Below are 24,081 nucleotides of genomic sequence, written 5' to 3' on the forward strand. Positions count from 1 at the left end.
CATGCACACACACACACACATACATATATGGATGTTGTGTTTTGAAGCATTTGAAAGTTAAGTTGGCGAACGTCATGGCCCTTAACCTCCTAATTCCCCGGTGTGTATTCCCCCAAAACAAGAACATTCTCTTCCATAAGCACAGCATAACTATCCAAACCAAGACATTTAACATACAAGACTCATCTAAATACCAGTTCATACTTCAATTTTATCAGCTGTCCCAATAATGCTCCTTATGGCCATTCTCCCCACTGGCTCACAATCCAATTCTGGATCATGTGTTGCATTTAGCTGTCACAGTTTTCTTGTAAACAGAGAATGTTTAAGTAACGGCACCAAGGAAGGCCCCCCTCTTGCTCCTGGAAGGCTCGATGCCTGCAAGCAGGAATGGCCAGTTCATGTGGCGCCATCTTGTGGCAACAGCGGGAATAGTTTATAAACCACGGCGTTGGGCAGCTGTGAAATGATTCCCTCCCTGGTGCCCTAAAACATTAGGTGATATTCGTATCATCCCAATTTTTATTAATCATGTAGGACACTATGTTTTAAGCATTTCGCTGTTTCAAATCCATATACTTCCGCATAAAATGAGACTTTGTTTCCCAAATCTGGACCCAGACGGGTGAAGCACAGCGCTCTGTCTAAAAGTAGGGGCTTGGCCTGAGACACCTGTGGGAACGGATCTGGCCGCCACAACATTCCAGCGGTGTGGTATTTGGTAAGAGACTTCTCCTCCTTGCGCCTATGTGTATTTCTGCAAAATAAGCCTTACAGAGACTTCCACCTGTGGGAACATTTAACAAGGTCATGGGTATAGTTCTTAGCAATGTGCCTGATAGGTGGGAATTCATTCATAAAGGTTAAGAGATGATTATTATTCAAGCTTTTGTTAGTGGACAAGTTTAGACCTGAAGTCAAATTCACCGTATTTGCTATAACCTTCTTAATCAAAACCACATTCAGTCAACAAGTATTTTACTGATCCCCCAAGTCCTAACTATGTGCCAGGCATTGTTCTAGGAGGTAGGGATACCGTGGTGCCACCCAAGACAAGGTAGTCACCTTCGGGGGCAAATTTCTATTCTGGTTTTGAGGAAAGACAGCTACACGATGAGCAACAAGAATAGTGTTGAGTGTTAAGTGCTAGGTAGGGAATTCAAATGTGCTACAGAAATAGTAACGGTGTGGCTCTTTTGGATTTGGGTTGGCCAGGGAAAGCCTCTCTAGGTGAGGTGAGATTTGAACCGAGTTCTGAAAGACAAGAAAGAGCCAGTCGTGCAAACGTGAGGATCCGGGGAGTGAACAGTCCAGGCCAAAGAACAGCAAGTGAAACAGCCCTGAGGTGGGAACAAGCTTGTTTTTTTTGGAGGGGCAGAGATTACCGTGTCTAGGACATGGTGGTCAAGGGCAAGAGTAGGTGGTGATGAAGTTGGCAAGGTAGGCAGGGGCAGCTCGCATAGGGCCCTGAAGGCTATGATGAAGCCTTCAGCTTTTATTCCACGTGGGATGGGAAGCCATTTGTGTGTTCAGATCAGGTGGAAAAAGTGTTCGATCTTTCTAAGAGTAGAAAAAGCTTCGTCCCATGGTCTGCGTGTAAGTGCATTAGCTTCGCATGACCACTTAAACGTTTTGGGAATCTCTGATGTGTTAAAAAGTTGAATGGGCATGATGCATGGTGACTCCCATTACAATTTTTGAAACAAACATATTTTACAAAGAGGAAACCGGAACCAACATTTACAGAATCCCTGAGGCTTATCTGTACTTCTGCCAACCACTTAAAATTACTCTAATAGGATCTTCCCAAACAGTAGCATCCAGCTAGGGCTGGGCTTAGTATTCTGGCTAGGGAGTCAAAGATATTTCAACATTTCTGTATAACATGGGAAACTCTTTGAAAGAAAACCTTTTTTTATTTTTTATTTTTTTTATTTAAAAATATTTTTTTTAACGTTTATTTATTTTTGAGACAGAGAGAGACAGAGCATGAACGGGGGAGGGGCAGAGAGAGAGGGAGACACAGAATCCGAAGCAGGCTCCAGGCTCTGAGCCATCAGCCCAGAGCCCGACGCGGGGCTCGAACTCACGGACCGTGAGATCGTGACCTGAGTTGAAGTCGGACGCTTAACTGACTGAGCCATCCAGGAGCCCCCCCCCCCTTTTTTTAAACAGTTCCAGACTTCTTTGAGAATCTGATCAGTGCTATGGACTTTCTCCCCTGAAAATGCTCTGCTTAGGATGAAGAAGGGGGTTACATCGGAGTCCTCTTGGAATCCTCTCTAGATTCCCCGTGTGACAGGGAGGGCTCCCCCTTGTGGCCAGATCCACCACTTCCACCACTGCCATAGACTACCCCCCCCCCCCACCCCAACCCCATGGGGATGGAGTGGAAGCTCCCCATTTGGGGCTACTAAAGAGGTTCTTTCTGGCTGGCCCATGCACTGGCAGCCCAAACTCTGACAAGGGTTGAAATGAACTCTAGGGCCTGATTTCTGCTCTCTGGGGACAAAAGGGGATTTGGAGGAGATACCCTCTCCTTCCCTCAGGGAAGGGTTTGACTTTTTATTTTTGTTTTTTAATGTTTGTTTATTTTTGAGAGAGAGAGAGGAAGGGGCAGAGAGAGGGGGAGAAAGGATCCCAAGTGGGCTCTGTGCTGACAGCAAAAAGCCTGATATGGGACTCGTTGGGACTCAAACTCACGAACCAGAGCCTACTGGCCCCTCAGGGAAGGATCCTTAATCACTGTTTTCAGATTCAAGAGGCCTTTGGGCAACCTTCAGATGAGAAGCTACTGGCCCATCTCCCCAGAAGTGCTTGTGCCGCCCATATTTACAGTTATAGGCGGGGAGTTTGCTGAATAGATGAAAGGGTATAGAATGATTTGGGGCTTTAGGGAATTTTTTCCTCAATCACCCTTGATTTGGAAATTGAGAGACTGAAGCCCCCAAATTAAGATAATTAAGAAGCAACATGGGGCAGAAACAGGGCTATCACTTCCCATTCTATAGCATGATATGAATTCAAAGCACAGACTCTTGTATCAGACTGCTTGGGTTCAAATCCTGCCTTACCCCTAAAGTGTCCTGGGATCCTGTGCAAGCCCTTTAATTTGCACCTAACCTCCAAGATTGTGTTGACAGCAATAGGACAGCATTGGTGGGACTGTGTCAAGAACAGAAACTGGCCTGTTACAATTGCTAAATAAATTTTGTTTTAATGTTTATTCATTTTTGACAGAGAGAACGTGCGCGTGAGCTCAAGCGGGGGAGGGGGCAGAGAGAGAGGGAGACACAGAATCCAAAGCAGGCTCCAGGCTCTGCGCTGTCAGCACAGAGCCTGACGCGGGGCTCAAACTCGCGAACTGTGAGATCATGACCTGAGTTGAAGTCAGACACTTAACCGACTGAGTCACCCAGGCGCCCCTAAATAAATTCTATTGCTACTGTTTTGCAGTGAAGAAAGGCAGGCTCAGAGAAGTGAAATTATTTTGACAGGAAAGGATGCAGGAAGGGCAGGATTAGAACTAGGGCCTATCTCCAAAGCCATTGAGTGTTGTTCACCCCCAAACCAGTGTTTTTAAAACTGAAAGGCAAGACCCTGTAGAGGGTCAGAAAATCAGTTCAGCAGGGCCTCAAAAAGCACTGAAAAAAAAAAAAAATCCGAGCGTATGGTGCCTATGAGTAAATAGTATTTGATGGCACTTTCATTTCATACAGGTATCTATCTATCTATCTATCTATCTATCTATCTATCTATCTATCTATCTATCTATCTACAGGTAAGTATACCTATGTGTGTACTAGGTCATTACCCTTGACTACTGATACCCCAAGGAGTTTGTACACAAGGCTTCAGTGAGATCCTCCATGTGTTGTAAACCATCCCAGGAGGGACAGGGGTTCCAGTTAGCTCAAGGAAGACTCAGAAATAGGGGAATGGGCCATGAACTGTTGGGCATGGAAAGGGGCAAAGAGGGTAGGCCACAGTAATCTTGAATCTAGATGAGAGTGGAAGGGTTAATTCTTTTAAAAAAAAATTTTTTTTAACGTTTATTTATTTTTGAGACAGAGAGAGACAGGGGAGGGGCAGAGAGAGAGGGAGACACAGAATCGGAAGCAGGCTCCAGGCTCTGAGCCATCAGCCCAGAGCCTGACGCGGGGCTCGAACTCACGGACTGTGAGATCGTGACCTGAGCTGAAGTCAGACGCTTAACCGACTGAGCCACCCAGGTGCCCCGGGTTAATTCTTGAAACAAAAAATCTGCAAGAGCAGACTCTGTGCCAGAACTTTGGCTGGGCAGTGTTAGCTACAGTGATGACTGGGACAGTCCCGGTCTTTTCCTTAGTGGGGCGCTCTGTGCAGTGGAGGAGACAGACCTATCACCAGACAGTAAGACACTAAAATGGTCAGGGCTGTGATGGGGGAAGCCCATGAAGAAGGAATACAGAACAGCAAGTTCCAAGCGGAAAACCCATTAGCTGAGGTCGAGTTCCAGTATTAGGTTTACCTCTGGGGAACCTAAGGCCCGCCTCTGAGCCATACTTGCCTCTGCATCACTCTCACAGACTTAGGTGGACCTAAGATTCTTCACTTCCCAGCTAGGCCTCCTAGAAGTATGCACTAACCAATGTGTTACTTGCCAAGCTCCGTGGCACACTGGAACCCAAATTGAGGACAGCAGGCCCTACCCAACCTATGAGAAAGTTCTGGGAGACAGATGTCTCATAGGGCCTAGTACACTAGCTAACAAGTAGGCCAGGATCTGTGCAAAGCTCTTTTCTTACAGGGCGATTTTAAGGCCTTTGCAGGCCCAAATTACCCCATAAAAGTCCAATCCCTACTTAATTGCACATACTGTATATGATGAGCAGGTAGGGTTAGTATTTGGAGTCACAGAATGTTTAATTGATATAAAGTGTTCTGTTTAACATTAAAAAGTCCAATAGCTTGGTGACACAGCTCCGTTTCCATTTTGCAGATGTGGATTCAGAGGCACAGAAAACCGGTCAAGTCTTCTGCCTACAATCACCAGCAAGGGAATGAATGCAAAGCTGGCTTTGTGAGGCTTCAGAGCCTATACTCATCATGAGGGGACACACTGAAAAGACAACTCTCAAAACCCCCGCTCCGGGGCTCTTTAAGAGCCTCGGAACTGGGAGGAAAGGCGAGATCACAGTAAAGCGAGATCAAAGCGTATGTAAATACAGACCAGGGGCTGCCGGGAAGTATCACTGCGGCAAGACTTTAGGGAAAACGGGTGTCAGAGTCCTACTGCGCCTGCGCCATCCTGTCTCTTCTTTCCGTCGGGCGCTTGCGCGTGGCACCTCCGTAACCCACATCGACCCAAACTTGCCTGCTGTACGCATGCGTCCTGCTCTGAGTCAGCCTCTTGCCCTTTCTTGCGCTTGCGCTCTAGCGCTCTCCGAGTTCATCTCTCGCTCTTTGACGTCAGTTCCTGTTTGTGGCGGGAGAGGGCGGTATTTCCGGCCAGAGGGTGGGAGGGGGCGGTAAGCGGGGGCCGGGGGGAGGGGGCGGGGGGGCCGCGCCGCGCGAGCCGTTGGGCCTGGCTCGGAGAAGGCGTTGCCGCTGCTGCTGCTGCAGTTGCCGCCGCCAGGAAACACAAGGAGCGGGACCAAGCGCAGCGTGGCGATGGGCGGGAGTAGGGCCCCGCCGGAAAGGCTGGGCGGCCGCCGGTGACAGGTGAGTGCGCCAGCGCGTGTCCCTGAGCGCCTCCCCCCACGATGGTCGCGTCCGGACCCCCCGCAGTGCGGCACTGGGCTGTACCACCAGTGCCCGCCGGGCGGGGACCGCGGTCCTCGGGGGCCCCCCTTCCGGAACTGAGTTGGGGGCGGACGCGCCGGGGGCGGTCAGACTAGCCCTGAGGGGCCGGGGGCGGGGGCGGCCGGCCGTACCACTGAGGCGGCGCGGGGGGGGGGCACACCAAAGTGCGTTGACCGAACCACTGAAGAGCTGGGGGCTGAGGCAGTGGGATGGGAAGGGAGAGCCCGACCGGTGTGCGTGCCTTACCGAGTGTAGGGGGCCGTACCTATTCGGGGCTGTGGGAGCAGTTCCTTGAGCGTGTTTGGGGAGGTGGGGGAACTGCTGGGGAGGGAGCCGTACCAAGTGCGGCCGGGGTAGCGCCTTGTGGGTTATACCACTGAAGTGCTGGCGGGGGGGGGGGGCATCCCGAGAGCGTGGAGGAGCTCTGTATCAAAGGAGGAGGGTTGTGCTGTTTATAATCTTTGAGAGGACGGGCGGGGGTGGGGGACAGCCCCCAGTGGGTGTTCTGTGGAGTATCTTGGGAGGGCTGTAACGCGGAGTGTTGAGGAAGGGCTTCTGCCTCCCGAGTTTGGTGGGTGGGGCTTGGGGGTTTACCCTGAGCTAGAGCGGGGAGGATCGCTGTTGAACTTCTTGATGACTTTGGGGGGAAATTGTATGGTCACTGGGACTGTTGTCTACCGCAGAACCTTTTCATATTATTAAGCTTTATTTTAAGGTGTGTGGGGTACCCCTGGAGCAAATCCTTTGATTCTGTGGGCAGGAGATGTCTTGGAAGCCACTGTCTGAAGGTTCCTGAGCTTTCTGCTCCGTATTAGGGAAGGGAGCAGGTACTGAGCTTAGATTTGAGGAGCCATGTCCCCTGGGTCTGCTTGTTAAGCCTTAGGAGGAAGGAGTGTTTAGAAGAACACCTTTTCTGACAAGGCAAGGTGGCTGGGGACATCTTGATCCTTGGGATTCTGAAGACCCGCATCCTCTCATTTGGTGGCTGCTTGGGCTCAGCAAGAGGCCTCTGCTAGAGTAATCAGGTGGGTCCTCTGTGGTCTGCCTTTCAACCTTGTTCACTTTTCTTCTCACAGAGAAGCACTGGGAGTTCAGTCCTGGCCAGACCTTGTGGTGGGGGTGTGGGGGGGGGGGTGCAGATGAGCCAGGTGCCCATCAGGCCAATACAGATCATGGTGGGCTCCTCCATCCTGGCCATGAGGCTGTTGGTGTCTCCCCTAGGGTAGCTGTACAGCCTTCTGTCATGTGCCATGTTTACGCTCCCCACCAGGCGATAACAGTTGGCTTCACCATTAGGCGGCCGTGAGGCTGAGTGCTGTTTTCCCAGCTGTTCCTCTCTGCATAGGCCAAGGGGATTTGGGCGGGGGGACCCTGGCCCAGCCTGACCCTTGAGATTTCTCTGAAGGACTTCGGGTAGCCAAATCCCCCACAGATCTAGTTTCTCACTGTGGTCACTGGGTGGGTGCTTGGAGCCACTGCCCCTGCTCCCTAGCCAACTTGTGACCTTGGCTTTCCTGGTAACCTTTGCCCTGGGTCTGGAGTGTCCGGGAGGGCTGGCTGTAGTCCCTGATTGACCTGGCTAATGTGGGCTGGTGATACGGTCAAAGGGGGCAGATGGTTGCTTCTGGTCTACATCATTGGCTTCCAAGCTGACTGGCTTCTGTGGTTGTGGTTCCTAGAGAATGGCCCTGGAGTCTCTTCGAGACCGTGGTGGCTCTGTAGAATTTTTCTCCACCTGGGGTTTGTTTCTCTGGTCTCCTGCCAACTTTTAGAGGGTTTGCTGGATGGGGTTGACAGCAGCAATAAAAACAATAATCATGAGATTGATGGCTGATGTTTATCGAGTGGATTCTGTGTGCCACACACTATTCAGAATGCTTCACATGGATCAGCGTGCTGAACACTCACATCCTAGAGCCACACGTACTGTTGTCACGATCTCTGTTTTAGAAGGGGAAACAACAGACAGGCAAATCCTTTCCAGAGCCAGTGAATAGACATCCACTGTTATGTCAGGCATGCGGCAACCCTTTTAGACCCATGACCTCATTTAAATCTCAAAACACACCTATGGGGTAAGTATGATAATGCCTGTTTTTTAGAGTCCTAAGAGCTAGATAGGCGTGTGATGCCCATTTTACAGATATGGAAACTGAGACACTGAAGCGAAATGATTTTCCTGCTGTGTCACAGCCAGAAGTAGTAGAACCGTGACGGGAACCCGTGGGCCTGGTTGGCCTCAGTGAACCTCTTGTTGACAACATAACTAGAGCGGTGGGTTAGTTGCCCCCGGGGGTGGATAGGGTGTCTCTCTCCATTTTGAGGAACGAGACACTGGGGCTCAGAGGAAGACTGGCTTTGCCCTCTGTCAGACCCTAGGCGGCAGGCTGGGCTTTGAACCCAGGTCAGCTTGCCCCTGGTGTCATGCGTTCTTGGTTCACCAGGTGCCAACCTGGAGTGGGTCTCTGTCACCTCCAAGGCCCTGCCCTGGGCCCTGCCAGCTGCACCCTTGGGCCTACCCTTCCGTTTAGCCTGGGAGCCCAGGACTCTGCGGGCAGCCAGTCCGGCGGTTCTGGACTTGCTGGTGCAACTTGGTCCCCCCACTCAGAGTTGAGCCAGGGCGTCTTTGAAGCTGGTGCATAGTGTGTGCCGGGAGCCAGGAGAGAACAGCAGGGGAGACATGCAGGGGATGACCTAGCTACCAGGGGCCCTGGTGTCAGATGTCCCTGCACAAGATGGTGTGGTGGGCCTGTGTGCAGGTTCTGGTCCCTTCACATTCTGGCTGTGTGACCTTGGGCCACAGTGTTCACCCCTTGTGCAGTGGGCTCTGAACGGCCCCACTGAGGCTGCTGTGTGGATTTCATGAGTCAAGCCACGAGAAGCTTCTAGGATGGTGCGTGGCACTGCGCGGCTGCTCAGTCGGCAGTCCTGAGGGCATCCTCAGGGTGTCCTTCCCCCCACCCTACCCTCCGCCCTCTCAGGCGTCCTGTGTCCAGCTCCCCTGCCTGGCCCAGCCAGAATCCAGGAATCCGAGTCCTGCTTTCTAACCCCTGTAAAGAGCTGCGCTGAAGTGATTATCTGAGCCTGGGGTTCCAACCCGGCCCCACCACTCCCTGGCTGTGTGACCTTGAGCAGGTTCCTCAGCCTTTCTGAGCTTTCATTGTCTGTGTCTTGGGATGAGAATTCCCCTTGGTAGGTTGTTGTGAAGGGTAAATGGGTTGATTTGTGGAAAGCATTTACAGCCCTGCTGGCCTAACAGTCTCCAGCAAACGTTTCCTGTTCTCACTATTTCAGAAGAGTGCCTGACACACGATGAGCCCTCAGATTATCTTAGCAATTGTAATTCTTCATTATTTCTGCTAGGATTCTGAAGGCCCTTCCCCGGTTACAGATCCTTGTCAGGGAACACCGGGAGGAGGGCCTGGCTGAAATTAGCATCTCCATTTTCCCAAGGAGGAAACAGGTTTTGGAGGGCTGGGGCGGGGGTGGGGACGTATAATCAAATAAAGAGTGGCGAATGCAGTACCCAGGCTGCCTCCTCCTCCCACACGGTTGCTGCCCAGAGCTCCTCCGAGGTCAGACTCTACCTAGCTCCTTTTCAGACGGCAGGCTCTTTCTGACCCTCCTTCCTGTATGTGCTTTTATTGAATCTCCGCCACAGCCCACCAGGAGTAGCAGGAAGGGCCTTGACCCTGGTGAGAACAGCCCTTTTGAAGGCTGAGGCAGAAGGTTGGGTGTGAGCAGGGTGAGTAGCAGAAGTGCTGGAGGGAGTCACCTGTGCAGAGCCACATAGGGGGGCGGGGGGTGGGGAGAAGTGTGCATTTGATCCCTAAGGCATTGCAGAGCTGAAGCTTTTTGGTGATCCGCTGTCATTTATCGAGCACCTGCTGTGTGCAGGTGCAGGGTCATGGTGGTACACTCAACAGAGGCGCCACCTCCATGGAGCTGAGGGAGACAAGCCCTAAACCTGGTGAAGAAATGACAGGTTAAAGGGAGGTGCCGGGCAATGGGTTAAAATGAGGTGTGACTGGGAGCTTCCTTAGTTGAGCTGTCAGGAAGGCCTCGGAGCTGATCCCAGCTGATCCCAGATCGACCAGGTGAGTGAGGAGAAGGAACAGCCTTGGGGCATGGGGGGGGGGGGGAACCACAGTGCTAGAGTTGAAAGCTTGGCGAGGTCAGGGACCTGTGGCACAGAGGCCTCAGTGAGGGGGCGGGTGTGGGAGGGGAGGCCAGGGGCTTCGAGCGGGCAGGGGTCAGAGCCTTGCAGACTGCTCTGAGGAGCAGCGTGGTCAGATTTAGAGGGTGCCTTTTGCCATAAGAGGTTCTCACTCAGGCTTTTGCCTGGGGTGGGGGGTGGATTTTAGAGCCGGTCTGGGAGTTTCACATGCCTCCCACTTCCCCCTTGAGTAGAATCACTGCCTTAGAAACGGCCAAGGGTGATGGTCGCCTCCCTCCTCTGTGGTTTTCACACCGCATTCCCCAGGGCCCATGGCTGTTCCGTTTAGGGACAGATGGGGGGAGGCTTGGTGAGGTGATTTGTGCCTACCCCTCCCCAATGCAAACAGCTGGGCTTAATATCAAATAACTGTGCAGAACAACGGTGATACCTGATGAAGGCTCGACTGATTCTACCTTCCACTCGGCTTGTATGCCAGAGGGCTTGCCACATTCCTGGTGTGGCTCTAGAACTTGGAAGACCGGACCTTAGGGGCCTACCTTCTAGTGGCGACAGGTGCCCAGCAAACAAATCTGTGGCGGGATATCAGTTTGTGATAAGTGTTATGAAGGCAAACTGAATAGGGATCAGGGGAAAGAGAGTGTGGGGATATTACTGTGTTTTAGCTGCGGTGATCAGGGAGGGCCTCCTGGAGGAGGTGACATGTAGGTAGGGATTAGAGTGCTGTAAAAGGAGCATGGGAAGACTTGAGTGAAGGTCCCTTAGATTGAGGAGGAATCGGCTCTGATTCCCACCTCGCAGAAGCCTGGAGAACCTCGGTAACCTGTGCCGGGTCTGGCAGTGTTGGGGACGGGCTCTGAATTTGGGCAATGTGGCTCCAGAGTCTTCCCAAACCAGCAAGGCGCTTGGTAGTTGTGGGTGAAAGTGGCTTCTAATCCTGCACCTGAGCCTCATACTTAGTGCAGTAAGAGGGGCCAGCCTGTCTCTGAACTGTCTTCCTGGAAGGAGTGGAGACCCTCAGAGCAAACCTCCTGGGGTCTTTCTCCTGGGGAGAAAGCCTTTGGGGTGGGAAGGGATGGAAAGGAGTGTCTTTTGCAGTTGATCTCCAGGCCTCTGGAGGACTAGGGACACCCCTCCTTGGGCCTCTCTTCAGCTTCCCAAGAGCCCTCAGTGGAAGGCTCTCAACCACCAGGCCTCTGGGCTGCACGGTGGGGTGGTTCCGTGGCAGGCTCTTCTGGACAACCAGCCAAGCAGCAAGAGGCCCAGCTCGGGGAGACAGCCCTGGGAGCAGGACCAGGAGGGAGGGAGCGAGGGAGCAGGGGGGGGGTGGGAGGGGCAGGGGTGGGGGGTGGGAGCTCGGGCCTGGCCCCCCTTGGGGGCAGGACCCACCGCCAACTCAGCACCCGCAGCAGAGCCTGGCTGCACTGGGTGCGTGAAGCAGGGGACAGCAAGGCGCTCCGGGGTTGGCTAAGGGAAGACCTACATGTAGAGTTCCGTGCAGGAAGTTCCTCGAGCCCAGCCGTTCTGCCCAGGAAGCTCGTCCGCAGATGTTGTTTCTAAGGGTGAGGCCAGAAATCCAAGCCTGCCTTGGTTTGCCACCTCGTGAGCCCTTTCCGAAGGGACTGGGGCAGCTGCCGCTCTGTCGCCTCTCTCCCTAGCCCTCCCTGGCCTGATTTCAAGGTCTTCATCATAAGGTGGGTTGTTGCGTCGTGGTCCGGGCCGACCTGGGTTTGCACCCTGCTCCTGGCCTCTCCCTTGGTTGCTGTGGAACCCTGGTGTCCTTGTGTCAACTCTTTGAGGTGCATTTTGCTCAGTGGAAATGGGAACATCCCCTCCAAGCGGGGCTGTAGGGTGGATTCAGGGATCTCATTTGTCAGAAAGTGCTTGACGTGGGGCCTCCTGGGACGGTGCTCCAATGGATCCGTGCTGCCGCTGGAGATGGTCAGCTGGGGTCAGGTTGGGCATCTGAGAGCAGCCAAGGGGCTCTGGATGCAACCAGCCTGGGCTTGTTGATGGAGCGGTGGGAGGAGGTGGCAGGCCGATTAGCTGAGTGAGGTTCCTGCCGGGGAGGGCTAGGGAGGAATATTCATCACACCCATCACCAAGGCCCCCTGGCCCCCCTCAAGCCAGACATGACGCTGAGGAGCCTGCGCATGCGTTGAGCTCCGGCACAGCAGCCTATGAGTGGGTAAGAGTCACTGCCATTGGTAGATAGGAAACTGAGGCACAGAAAGCTACATAGAATGCTGTGTTGCTGAGAGCTAGCAGGGTGGCCTTTTTGTGCAGGGCCCTGCTCTGGGGCCTAAGGCCTGAAGCGCCTGCTCTCACCTGTCCTCACCATGACCTGGGAGCTCAGTGTAACTTTCCTCCCATTTTATAGGTGAGCAAATGAAGGCCCATGCAGGTTATTAGATTTGCCCAAAGTCACAGTGTTAGTTGGTAACAGACATGAAATTTGAACCCAGCTCTACCTGGGGTTAAGTTTGCTTCTTTAAGACTGACTCTTCTGCCTCTGATCAATGCCATGGCCACTGTTTCTGAGGTCATTAGTTGTGGTGGTGGTGTTTTTAAAAATACTTTATTTTGGGGGGCGCCTGGGTGGCTCAGTTGGTTAAGCATCCAACTTTGGCTCAGCTCATGATCTCACAGTTCGTGGGTTCGAGCCCTGCGTCAGGCTCTGTGCTGACAGCTTAGAGCCTGGAGCCTGCTTCGGATTCTGTGTCTCCTCTCTCTGTTCCTCCTCTGCTCACCTTCTGTCTCTCTCTCTCAAAAATGAATAAAGATTTAAAAAAATTAAAATATTTTTTATTAAAATATTTTTTATTAAAATTTTTAAATTTTTTTTTTTTGAGAGATAGGGCGTGAGCCAGGGAGAGGCAGAGAGAGAGAGAGGGAGACACGGAATCTGAAGCAGGCTCCAGCTCCGCATTGTCAGTACAGAGCCTGATATAGGGCTTGAACCCACAAGTCTTGAGATCGTGACCTGATCCAAAGTCAGACATTTTTTTATTTTATTTTATTTTATTTTATTTTATTTTATTTTATTTTATTTTATTTTATTTTATTTTATTTTATTTTTTTAAATATTTTTATTTATTTTTGAGACAGAGAGAACAGAGCATGAGCAGGGGAGGGGCAGAGAGAGAGGGAGACACGGAATCCGAAGCAGGCTCTAGGCTCTGAGCTGTCAGCACAGAGTCCAACCTGGGGCTCGAACTCACAGACTGTGAGATCATGGCCTGAGCTGAAGTCAGACGCTTAACCGACTGAGCCACCCAGGTGCCCCCAAAGTCAGACATTTAAATGATGAGCCAGCCAGCCGCCCCTAAAGATCTTATTTTTAAGTAATCTTTACACTCAATGTGGGACTGGAACCCACAACCCTGAGATCAAGAGTCGTACGCTCCACTGACTGAGCCAGCCAGACACCTCTCATTACTGTTGTTCCAAATGATCTTTTTTGTTTTCTTTTCTCCTAGACAGAGCCAGCACTAAGTAGGCCTCAGTTGTTCTGGAAATGACTGGATTAGCTCTGTTCGATCCCTGCTTTGGAGATGGGGTACAGCTGCCTCTCTCCACCCCCTAATGCCCAGAGAGCCCCGGCCTTGGCCAGCCTCTTCCTTTCCCTGAGCCGAGGGTGGGGGTGAAGGTTGGGAGGTACTCCCCTACCCCTGCCTTGGGGTCTGATTCCTGAAAGGCCTCTGGAGCCAGCCCGTGGCTATTTTTGATCATTTGTGTATCCCATTCTTTCACCAGATAATTTATCGAGTACGTACTATGTGCCGTGTATAGTTTTAGATGCCAGGGAGTGGCATCCAGTCTCCTGGAGGAGGCAGAGAAGTAGCGTTTGTTGTACAAGTGCTGGGTGCCGCCGAGGAAGGGAACAGAGATCTGGCTGGACTTGGTGGGAGGGGAACTTGGGGAAGGCTCCCAAGGTGAGGCATTCAGGCCTTGACATGAAAACCCAAAGGAACGGGCCAGGCAGGGGTGCAGCATAGGTAAAGGTCCTGAGGTGGGATATGCCTCAGTGTGGTGACCCTTGAATACTTGCCACTGGAGCTGGGAGAGTGAGGTGGCGGGAGAGGAGGGTGGCAGGGCTCAGCTCTGGCAGGCAAGTCTGTGCTTCTCAGACTGGTGTCCAAAGACCTGGAGGGGGTGGGGGGTAGTGGCGGGTGTTAAGCATGTGTTTTTGGGGTAGTGTCTGCGACTTGTCTACTTTTTTTTAGCTGTTTTCAACAAGTTAATATGGGCATGTCGTGAATCATCTGGATGATTCCCTTTAACCAACTAGTGACAGTATTAACGTAGCTGCTCTTCCATAGCTCTGATGAACTAAGGCTCAGGCTGGCCCTTGACCTTGGAGTTGGCCTTTGTGTCATTACCACCTCTTTTCCAAAGCGCTGGCTCTATCCCCAGCTGTGTTTGAAGCAAGTATCGTTGGGTCCCCATGATGACCCTGGATTGCTCCCCCCCCCCCAAAAAAAAGACATCTTTTGAGATAACATAAGCACATGCTCAGGTTCGTAGTAACGTCCTGTTTTAGAGATGAGGACCCTGAAGTTCAGAGAAGCGACCTGTGTGGCCTGGAGGTAGTAGTCAGGATTTGACTTGACCAGCCCTCTGGGGGTAGATTTGGGCCTCTGAGCCCTGTCTCAGCTCTCTGGGCTGGGTGGGTCCGGGCTGGCAGTGATGGAGCCACATGGGAGCTTCTCTTCGGCAGGCTGGGGTCATCCAGCCCCTTGGGCCCCTTCAGCCCCCCACTGCTTCATCAGAGAGGTCCCGGACAGCTATACCTCCAGGAGGCCAGCCACTAGCCGTGTGTGGCTGGTTACGTTTTAGTGAATTAAGTGTAAATACAAGTAAAAATTCAGTTTTTTAGTTGCACTAGCCGCTATAGCTACATTTCCATTATTACAGAAAGTTCTGTTGGCTAGATCAGCCATCTCCTGCACTCACCCACTGTGTGATCTTGGGCATGTGACGTAGTCTCCCTGGGTCTCAGTTTCCTCTTCTGAAGAATGGGGATAGTAATAGCATCTGCCTCCCAGGGTTGCTAGGAGAATTGATAGGAATCCAGACCCGGCACGTTGTGAGCACTCAGTAAATGTTAGCCGTGGGTCAGACTGCCTGTTTGCTCCTAGGTGCCCTAGGGATGAGGAGGGGACTCACGCCACCAGACCCTGCCTCAGAGCTGCTGGCCAGGGAAACAGGCAGATGACGATATGGAGCAAAGCCTATGAGGCCGGAACCCCTCAGCCAGACCGGAGGGGGGGTCCGGTGTACTTGTGCGCGCCTGCGTTTGTGTACAAGGTGGGGGGGGGGCAGCGCCCGGGTTGCAGGGCGTTGGGGATGTGGGAGGGGATGTGGGAGGTGGGAGGAGACTCGGCCTCTTGAGTGTGGGCAGAGGGAGGTGGAAGAGGCACAGGGCTGGGACCGACGTGATCCGGTTTCCTCGCCTGCGTCCTGGCTGCCCAGCATTGGGTACTCAGTCCTTCTGTCCTCAGTTTCCTCTTTGGTAAAATGTGGGTCCTTGTGGTCCCCAAGTGAGCCAGAAGGTGAGGGTGTCGGGCCAGTGCATAGGGCTTCTTCCGGGGACAGCTGGAGAGGGCGGCTGTGATACGACCCCCGCCTCAGTGGGGCCAGGAGCTCCGCATCCCGCCTCACCTCCAGCCAGACGGTTCCCCATCTGTCCCTAAGAAACAGCCACAGCCCTTACGGTGAACTCCCAGGCCCTGCCCAGCCAGGCACCCCGGCTTCCGCAGTCACACGTGCCCTGACTGGCTCTCGTGCAGGCCACCCCTGGCCTTGGTGGCACCCTCCTTCGGCCTGGAGTGCTCTTCCCCTCCCCCCTGGCCCCGTGGCTACCTCATCTCTCAGGTTTCTGCTCCCATTTCACCGTCTCAGGGAGCCGTTTTCTGACCACCCTGGATAAAACCGGAAACCCTTACCCCTTCCCACAGACCTAGTCCTCGGTGTGCTGCTGCTTTTATCCGTGACATTTGTCAGCTTCTGTTACAGCATGTAATTTGCCTATTCATTTAGCTTCATTTTGAGGCCTGACCACCCTCCCCCCCCCCCCAAACTCCCCCAGGGCAGGGAGTTCTGTTTTGGTCACTGCTGCCTCCTGGTGAGTAGAGCAGTGCTGACACGGCCTAAGTGCCAGGTTTGTGGAATGAATGAATTCAGGACTTTTTTGTTTTGCCTTTACTTGACACAATTCTGGCCCCAAAAGCTGGGATTGCATTTGCTACCGCTACCCTTAGTTAATGAAAGCTCTAGGCCCGGCCTGTGGTGGGGACACAGTGGGGACCAGGAGGACACTCCCATCCCTGCTTTGTGGAGCTCCCAGTCCAATGAGGGAGGCACCATTACCCAGATAATTGTACAGGTGACTGAGCACATTAGACGGAAGTGCTGTGAGGGGACAGGTAAGGCTAAGGTCTGAGGATCTGTGACTCATTGTGGGGCAAGGACAGACGGGGGAGGCTTCCCTGAGGAGATGAGGATTTAGCAGGTAAAGATGGGTGAGCAGGGCCAGGTAGGGGACTAGTATGTGCAAAGGCCCTGGGGTGAGAGAGAGCGAGCGAGCAAGGAGTGTTCAAGGGACCAGGAGAAGGGGAAAGTGTGTGTGGGGGTGGTGCTGCTGATCAATGAGGCAGGAGAATAGGCGGGGGCCACTTCAGGTGGGCCCTTGTCTCCACAAAAGCCTTGGATGTGATCCCCAAGCAGGGGAGGGAAGGGTCAGAGCTCCGGTTGGAGGGTCTCTCACAGCTGCAGCCTGGTGCGGTCGGTGTGTTTGGAGCCCGTGACCAGGCTGACTTCGATATCTGCCATGATTTCTGTGGGTGCCGCAAGGCCCTAGGTGGCGGGGTGAGGGGGAAGGTGTGGGGCGGGGGTGGCGAGGAAGAGAAGGAAACCTGCTCTGTGCTTATTCTTGTCCCGGTATCTTTTGCAGCCCGCCTACTCTTCAGTCTGCTTCCAGTCCTACCTGCTCCAAGCAGACAGATGGGGCAGCTGGGGGGAGTGTGTGGTGTTTAAGGGAAAAAAAGTATCTTTAATGCTGCCTTTGTACCAAGGAGGTAGAGTAGGTAAAAATTCACGTAGCACAGAGATGTGCGACGTGGGAAGTGAGGGTCCCTGTGTCTCTACCCACCAGAGGAAATAACAACACCTGATAGGTGTTGAGCGTTTGCCACATTGGCAAAGTTCAAAGGACTTTATGTGGATTAACTCATTTATGCCTCACGGCAGCCTTGGAGTGTGTACTGTTCTTAGCTCTAATTTACGGATGGGGAAACTAAGGCAAGGAAAGGGGAAGTGATTTGCCCAAGGTCACACAGCAAGTGGCAGAGCTGAAGTTGAGGCGCATTTGGTCCCGGAGGCAACTTTGACTCCCGCCCCTATGCGTGCAGTGTTTTGTTTAAACGCGTACCTCCTCCTGGCCTCCAGTCCCTGGAACATCCCCTGTCGATGATGGGGTGACGGCTTTTCTGAAGACGATGCTGTAGAAGACACTTACACTTGGACGGTGACAAGGACGACTGGCTCAGGAACGTCAGTGTGTGAGGAAGAATCAGAATTAGGCCGTGTGCTGTGTACTTGTTGGTGTTGCAGAAAAGGGAGGAGGGGGCGGGGCGCCTGGGTAGCTCGGTCAGTTAAGCATTCGACTTCGGCTCAGGTCGTGCTCTCACAGTTCGTGAGTTCGAGCCCCGTGTCGGGCTCTGTGCTGACAGCTCAGAACCTGGAGCCTGCTTCAGAGTCTGTGTCTCCCTCTCTCTGTACCCCTACCTCACTTGTGCTCTCTCTCTCTCAAAAATAAACATTGGGGGGAAAAAAGATTATAAAAGTGCCTGGGAGGGTCGAATTCACAGGTACCGAGCGCTTAGGTCTCCTGGCGTGTGCTGTGTGCTGAGTGCAACACAGGCGCTCATTCACTCTTTGGTGTGGTCACATCAGCCACTACTACAGAGCCAGACCCCTTGTGCAGGCACTTAGGTTGCTTCCGGGCTCTCACTGTTTCAGCAGCTACACCTTCAGTCGGGGGTGAGGGGGTGACTTTGCCCCCAGGGAACATTTGGTAGTGGGGGAGGACATTTTTGATAGTCACAACTCAGGGGAGGGTGTGCCGTGGGCTTTAGCAAGTAGAGACCAGGAATGCTGCTAAACCTCCCTTGTGCACAGCGGCCCCCGTGACAAGAATTCTCAGGCCCCAAATAACACTCCTGCTGAGATTGAGAAACCCCGCTTTAGGACGACCTCTGTGCATTTTCCGAACCTCCTAAGCATTTTTTGCAGGAGAATTTCCGACAGGGACATTTTCCACTTCGTTAGTTTTGTTGAAGTGCCCTCCCAAAACGCGGAACCGGTTCACAGAGCTGCGGATGGCACATGAGGGAGTTGTTTCCCTCCGCTCACCCCGTGAGCCTTTCCTTCCAGATTCCCATAAGCAGGTGCCGCCTGTTGAAGGACAGGTTCCTGTTGTCTTTGGATTATAATTTTTTTTAATGTTTATTCTTGAGAGGGAGAGTGCAAGTGGGGGAGGGGCAAAGAGAGAGGAAGACAGAATCCTAAGGCTCCGAGCTGTCAACACAGAGCCTGATGCGGGGCTCGAACTCATGAGCCCAAGTTTGATGGTTAACCGACAGAGCCACCCCGGTGCCCCTGTTATCTTTGAATTTAATCTCCTGAGCAAGTCCTCCTCCAGGAGCTGTAGGGAAGGCAGACTAGAGGGCAGGCGGCAGGCTCCTGGGGCTTGCAGCACAGGGAAGGAGCCCCACCTTGCTGTCTCCAGCTCCAGGAGATGCAGAGCCTCGGCTCCCCTCCTGCCTCCTTGTGCCATCTGTGCTGTCTGGCATAGAAACCAGGTCAGGGAGAGGGGGCCAGAGAAAAAAGAACTTGATAAATGGCAAGGAAAGGAATCTAACTTACTCTGAGCCTGTTCTGGGCACAGGGCTTCACTCTGCACATTCATTCCACAAATACTTATGAAGCACCCACTGTATACCCGGCACCCTGCAAGGCTCAGAGGATCCAGCAGGCCCAAGACAGGCAAGAGCCCCTGCCCTTACCATGCTGACATCATAGTGGGGGGAGGTCGACAATAAGCTATAATAACTTAAGTAAATACATATGGTCACACCAGCAATAAAGTGCTTACAGAGAAAACTAAAGGGTAAGGGGAGGTAGGGTGGGTGCTCCCTTTTGTCTAGGAGGCTTCTCAAAGAAAGTGGCCTGAGCAGAAGCTGAAGAAAGTGGGGTGGGGCCCTGCAGATACCAGGGAGCAGAGTATCCCAACTGAGGGGCAGCAGGTGCAAGGGCCCTGAGGTAAGGGTGTCCTGGTGTGCTGGGGGAGCCACAGGAGTAGGTATCGTCGAAATGGAGTGTGTTTAGAGAAGTAAAGGGAGGACCGTGCAGACCTCATAGGGTTCAGAGGCTCCTGTAAGGCCTCTGACTTTTGCTCTGTGTAAGATGGGGACACGGAGCGTTTGAGCACAGGAGGGATGGGCTCTGACTCAGGTGGTCACAGGATCCCAGACTATAGATGTGAGGACAGAAGCACGAGAGCTCAGCGAGGCTTTACAACAGCTCTACCCCCTCGCCCAGCAGCCCTACTCTTACAAATGAGGAAACAGGTTTGGAAGGACCCTTCCCGGGACCTGGTACCTTCCCAAGGCTGCCACTAGGGCCTCTCCTCAATGGCCCTGCATCGTCTTGTAAGTTGCCTCTCATGGATCTGACTCCAGCACTGTGAGATGAAGCTTCTGAAGGAGCTACTACAGTTTGGAAACCACTGAGCAATAAATAACACCCGTGAATCAAATAGATGGGAATAAAAATGTCTTAAATAAGTTTTTTTAATGGTTTTGTTAAGTTTATTTCGAGGGAGAGAGGGGGGACACAGGGAGGGGCAGTGAGAGAGGGAGAGAGAGAGCCAAGCAGGCTCTGAACTGTCAGTGGAGAGCCAGATGCGGGGCTTGAACTCACGAACCGTGAGATCATGACCTGAGCCAAAACCAGGAGTGGTCACCTAGCCAACTGAGCCACCCAGGTGCCTCTTTTTTTTTTTTTTTTAATGTTTATTTATTCTTGACAGAGAGAGAGAGAGAGAGAGAGCATGGGCAGGGGAGGGGCAGAGAGAGAGGGAGACACAGAATCCGAAGCAGGTTCCAGGCTCTGAGCTATCAGCACAGAGCCCGACGCGGGGCTCTAACTCATAGACCGGGAGATCATGACCTGAGCCGAAGTTGGACGCTCAACCTACTGAGCCACCCAGGCACTCCAGGTGACTCTGTCTTAAAGAAGTTTTAAAATAAATTATCATAGAGCGTTTGAGACATAACGATAGAGTAAGTCAGTGACACTCCTGTAGTCAGCGGCTATTTAAACAAACAAAAGCTTGCCAGAGTGGTCCGAGCCTCCTTGGAGACCCCCGTTCAGTCGCCTTCCCCTGTCACTGTTCAGAACAGATCGCTGCGAGCAGCGGTTTTCATTCCCATTCAGCTTGCTTCTGTGCAGAGCTGAAGGTACCCTGCCCCCATGCCAGCCTGCTCCCCAGGCTGTGGGGCTGGGGGTGTGCTGTCTGCTCCCTCCTGGGGCGTATGTCCCATCTCCAGTGGGATCATTGTAGACATGGGAGCACTAGTCACAGAGGGTGTCACTTGCCTGTGGCCACACAGCTGGGAAGCTGTGTGTGTGTGTGTGTGTGTGTGTGTGTGTGTGTGTATTTTTGAGAGACAGAGAGAGCGCACTCAAGCATGGCGTGGGGGGCGGGCAGAGGGAGGAGACAGGATCTGAAGCAGGACTGTTCTGACAGCAGAGAGCCTGATGCAGGGCTTGAACTCACTGTGAGATTATGACCCGAGCCAAAGTTGGATGCTTAAACAACCAGCTGAGCCACCCAGGCGCCCCCCCCCCAGCTTCTTTTTTTTATAGTTTTTGTTGTTGTTGTTGTTGTTATAAAATACGGAAAAATACATTAAGCCCATTTTGTGTGGTACGGTATAACAAATGGATGCAGAGCAGAGGCCTGCGTAACCACAAGAGAGTATGGTCAGCTCCCAGAAATCCCCCCTCCATTGCTCTCAAAGCTACCTGCTCTCCTGACTTTTGCAGATTCGTTTCCTTGACGTTCTGCACTTTTTTTTTTTTTAATGCTTATTTATTTTGAGAAGGGGGGAGTGAGTGGGGAGGGGCAGAGAGAGAGAGGGAGCGAGAGAATCCCAAGCAGAGCCCAGTGCGGGGCCTGAACTCACACAAACAGTGAGATCATGGCCTGAGCCGAAGTCAGGAGTCAGGCACTCAACCGACTGAGGCACCCAAGTGCCCCATCTGCATAGTTTTATGAGTGAGAAGTGCACCCCTAAACAAGTGGTGTGACGTTGTCTGTTCTGAACTTGCTGTGAATGGACTCACACTTGATGTGTTGCTTTGTGTCCGGTTTCTTTTATTTCACTGTGACCTGCTTGCACTTTGTCCCTGTTGTATGTGTCCATTCTAAGTAGAGGAACGTTCTGCTATATGAATTTACCACTGCTTGTCCATTCTCCTGTGGGTAGGCATCCGGTCTGTTTGCAGATGGGGGGGGGGGGGGTGGGTACTGTGAGTGTTGCTGTTGTATGTGCCCTTTGATAAATACACACACTCCTTTCTGTTGAGGGTTTGTGGGTTAGGGATTGCTGGGTCATGGGGTAGGCATATACTGAGTTTTAATTTTTACTGCCAGTTTTCCATGGTGGTTGAACCATTTTATACTTACGCTGGGAAGTATTCCTTTGTATCCTTACCAACTCTTGGCATTGTCAGTCTTTAAAATTTCAGCCATCCTAGCAGGCGATTTTAATTCACATTTCCCCCTAACTAATGAGACGGTGTGCGTTCCTTGGTTGTGTGAGTGTCCTCTCTTGTGAGGTGCCCTTGCTCTTTTCGCCTTGCCTCCCAGGCGGCTCACCTTGAGCCTACAAGCTGCAGATCTGGTCCAGGCCCTCAGCGGACTCAGGCCTGGACACTCAAGGAAGCAGCTAGTGGAGATGGGGCCGTACAGGCACTCCCTGCCGTGGGGTGTGTGGCCTGCGGGCCGGTGGCCAGGGCAGTCCCCTGCGTGCTGACACCTGGCTTCCAGAGGCTGTCCTCTGTCCTCCCGCCTGGGCGTCCTCCATCGGCAGCTCCCCAGGGAGCAGGCCATCCTCTTGGCTTCGGTGCCTGGTGTTTCATCACCTCTGGACTGCGTCACAGACACCTCAGCCGAGGCGCCACCCTCAGTGGGAGGACGGGGCAGGATCCAGGCAGGACGTAGGGGATCTTCCAGTTCCTCCCCCTGCCCTTGCTCAAGCTGCTGCAGGCTTCTTAGTTGCTGAAATGAGAATGTAAAACGTGGCCCCGGTGTGCCGAGCAGCGGCCAGGGCTTCCACCACTCCTCAGCTGGGAAACCCAAGGTAAACGGCTGGCACTCTCTGAGCTTCTGCCCTCCCCCAGGCACGGTCACGGCCCCCCTGCTGGGGTGGTTGGGAGCATTCAGGAGAGACTCCGTGAGGGCACCGGCACCCTGCTTGTTCAAGGCCGCCCAGCTGGCAGTGGCTCTCGGACTCTGTAACCCTGACCACTCTTGGCCACACCTGGCTGCCTTTGCTTTTCTCTGATCACGGTGGCTACGTGTTGTCTGTTCACTGGGGGCCAGGCAGGAGGCTGAGCCTCTGCGCACAGCAGGTGCTTCAGTGTGGCCGACCGCCCGAGACACGTGCAGAATCACGGAGGTAAAGTCGCAGGGCTGGGGGCGGGGGAGGGCGGAGATTGGACACTAGGCCCCCCATCCTGTCTTTCTGTGCCCTCCCCTCCTTTGGACTTGGGTTCTCCATCCCGGTTCTTTGGAACTTCCGAACTGAGCTGGTCCCAGGGAAAGCGCAGTGTCGGCCCCTGCATCAGGGAAGGAATTCTCTAACTTGCCACCACCACCTCACCCGGCCCCCAGCATTCTCCCCGCCCCCCTCTCCTGGCTCCTTACCCTGTAGCCACACCGGCCCCTTGGCAGTTCTTCACGCTCTACAAGTACTTCCTGCCTCCGGGGCTTTGCACTTGCTCTTCCCCTGCCTGAAATTCTTTTCCCTTCATGTCAGCATGGCTCACTCCCTCCTCATGAGGCCCCCACACCACACGGCTAACGTCGCACCCCGTATTCCCTGCCATCCTTTCCTCTGCTTTACTTTTCTCAGCGCCTCGCCACCGGCTGATAGTGTTCTGCGTGTGCCTGTGTGTTACCTGTCTGCCCCACCAGAACGTGAGCGCCGTGAAGTCAGGGGCTGTGTTTTACTGATGATTCATCTCTGGTACCCGGGGCAGTGTCTGGAGCTTAGGACATGCTCGGAGAAGATTGGTGGTGTGAATAGACTTTGGAGATGTTTCCGTGGCCGGGAAGCCTTTGGGGAGACTTTGGTTCATTTACTGTGTTCTCGGCAGATATCCAGGTGCTGTGCTGGTCCGCAGAATTAGCACTTTATAGGTGTTGGGAGAATTGGCCGAGGAGGTGCACAGAGAGCACCAGGGCAGCCTCTTGAGGTCAGGAAGGCTTCCTGGAGGAGGGAAAACCCACAGAAGGTGCAGGGGATGGAGGCCAGAGGGAAGGGTCTGAGGGACAGAAGGCTGGTAGAGGGAGGTGGGGAGGAGGGGCTGGAGAGGTGGGTAGCGCTGGGTGTAAACAGTCATTGTTAGGGTCGTTAGGTTTTATTGAGAGCTTTCTAGGTGACATTAGACTCATGATGGGAAGGATTTTCTTCTCTGAGCACGCTGGGGAACCCTGGAAGGGTTTTTAACCTGGAGGGCTGGGGCTGGATTTAGATGGAGTATATGGGTTGAGAGCAGAGGCTCAGGGCCCAGGGAGAAGGCCAGGGCAGTTGGGAGGGGTGTGGTGGAAGCGGGTAGATGGACAGTGGGGACGACTGGGCCGAGCGGGGGCGGGAGGCAGCTGGAGTGAAGGTCAGCAGAGGCCGGGTCCTGAAGGGCCTTGAATCCCAAGTGAGGGAGCTTGGCTCTTTCCCGAGGCCAGCGGGAAGCCACGGAGGGGTTTCGAGTGGGGGAAGGACAGGGTCAGGTTGGGGGAGTCTAGCTGCTGAATGGGGGGCAGATGAAAG

The 24,081-nt window shown here is 53.3% G+C and overlaps 2 protein-coding genes and 1 long non-coding RNA gene across 13 annotated transcripts in view; 2 read left to right on the forward strand and 1 right to left on the reverse strand.

Moving 5' to 3' along the window:
* CE2H19orf47 (chromosome E2 C19orf47 homolog) overlaps positions 1-5,120 on the forward strand; it is a 36,837-nt gene extending 31,717 nt beyond the window's left edge. The window contains exon 9 of the mRNA XM_045046083.1: positions 4,982-5,120. Coding sequence (XP_044902018.1) covers positions 4,982-5,046 — 65 coding nt within the window. The 3' untranslated portion in view covers positions 5,047-5,120. The remainder of the gene's footprint in view (positions 1-4,981) is intronic.
* On the reverse strand, positions 4,887-6,231 carry LOC123382264. The gene is made up of 2 exons (XR_006590380.1): positions 6,031-6,231; positions 4,887-5,458 (listed from the first exon to the last, which is right to left on the reverse strand). It is a non-coding gene; the product is annotated as an uncharacterized LOC123382264 (long non-coding RNA).
* Positions 5,172-24,081, forward strand: part of AKT2 (AKT serine/threonine kinase 2) — a 51,849-nt gene continuing 32,939 nt past the window's right edge. For 4 of the 11 annotated variants that reach the window (XM_045046066.1, XM_045046075.1, XM_045046076.1 and 1 more), the window contains exon 1: positions 5,522-5,703. The gene's annotated coding sequence lies outside the window, so the exon portion shown is untranslated. Of the gene's footprint in view, positions 5,197-5,521; positions 5,704-6,435; positions 6,810-9,507; positions 9,530-11,630; positions 11,656-22,238; positions 22,393-22,484; positions 22,711-24,081 lie in introns of those variants that run through there. The other 7 variants (XM_045046067.1, XM_045046077.1, XM_045046070.1 and 4 more) reach the window with 7 other exon arrangements.

Source organism: Felis catus, chromosome E2 (genome assembly GCF_018350175.1).
Source record: "Felis catus isolate Fca126 chromosome E2, F.catus_Fca126_mat1.0, whole genome shotgun sequence".
Lineage (NCBI taxonomy): Eukaryota > Metazoa > Chordata > Mammalia > Carnivora > Felidae > Felis > Felis catus.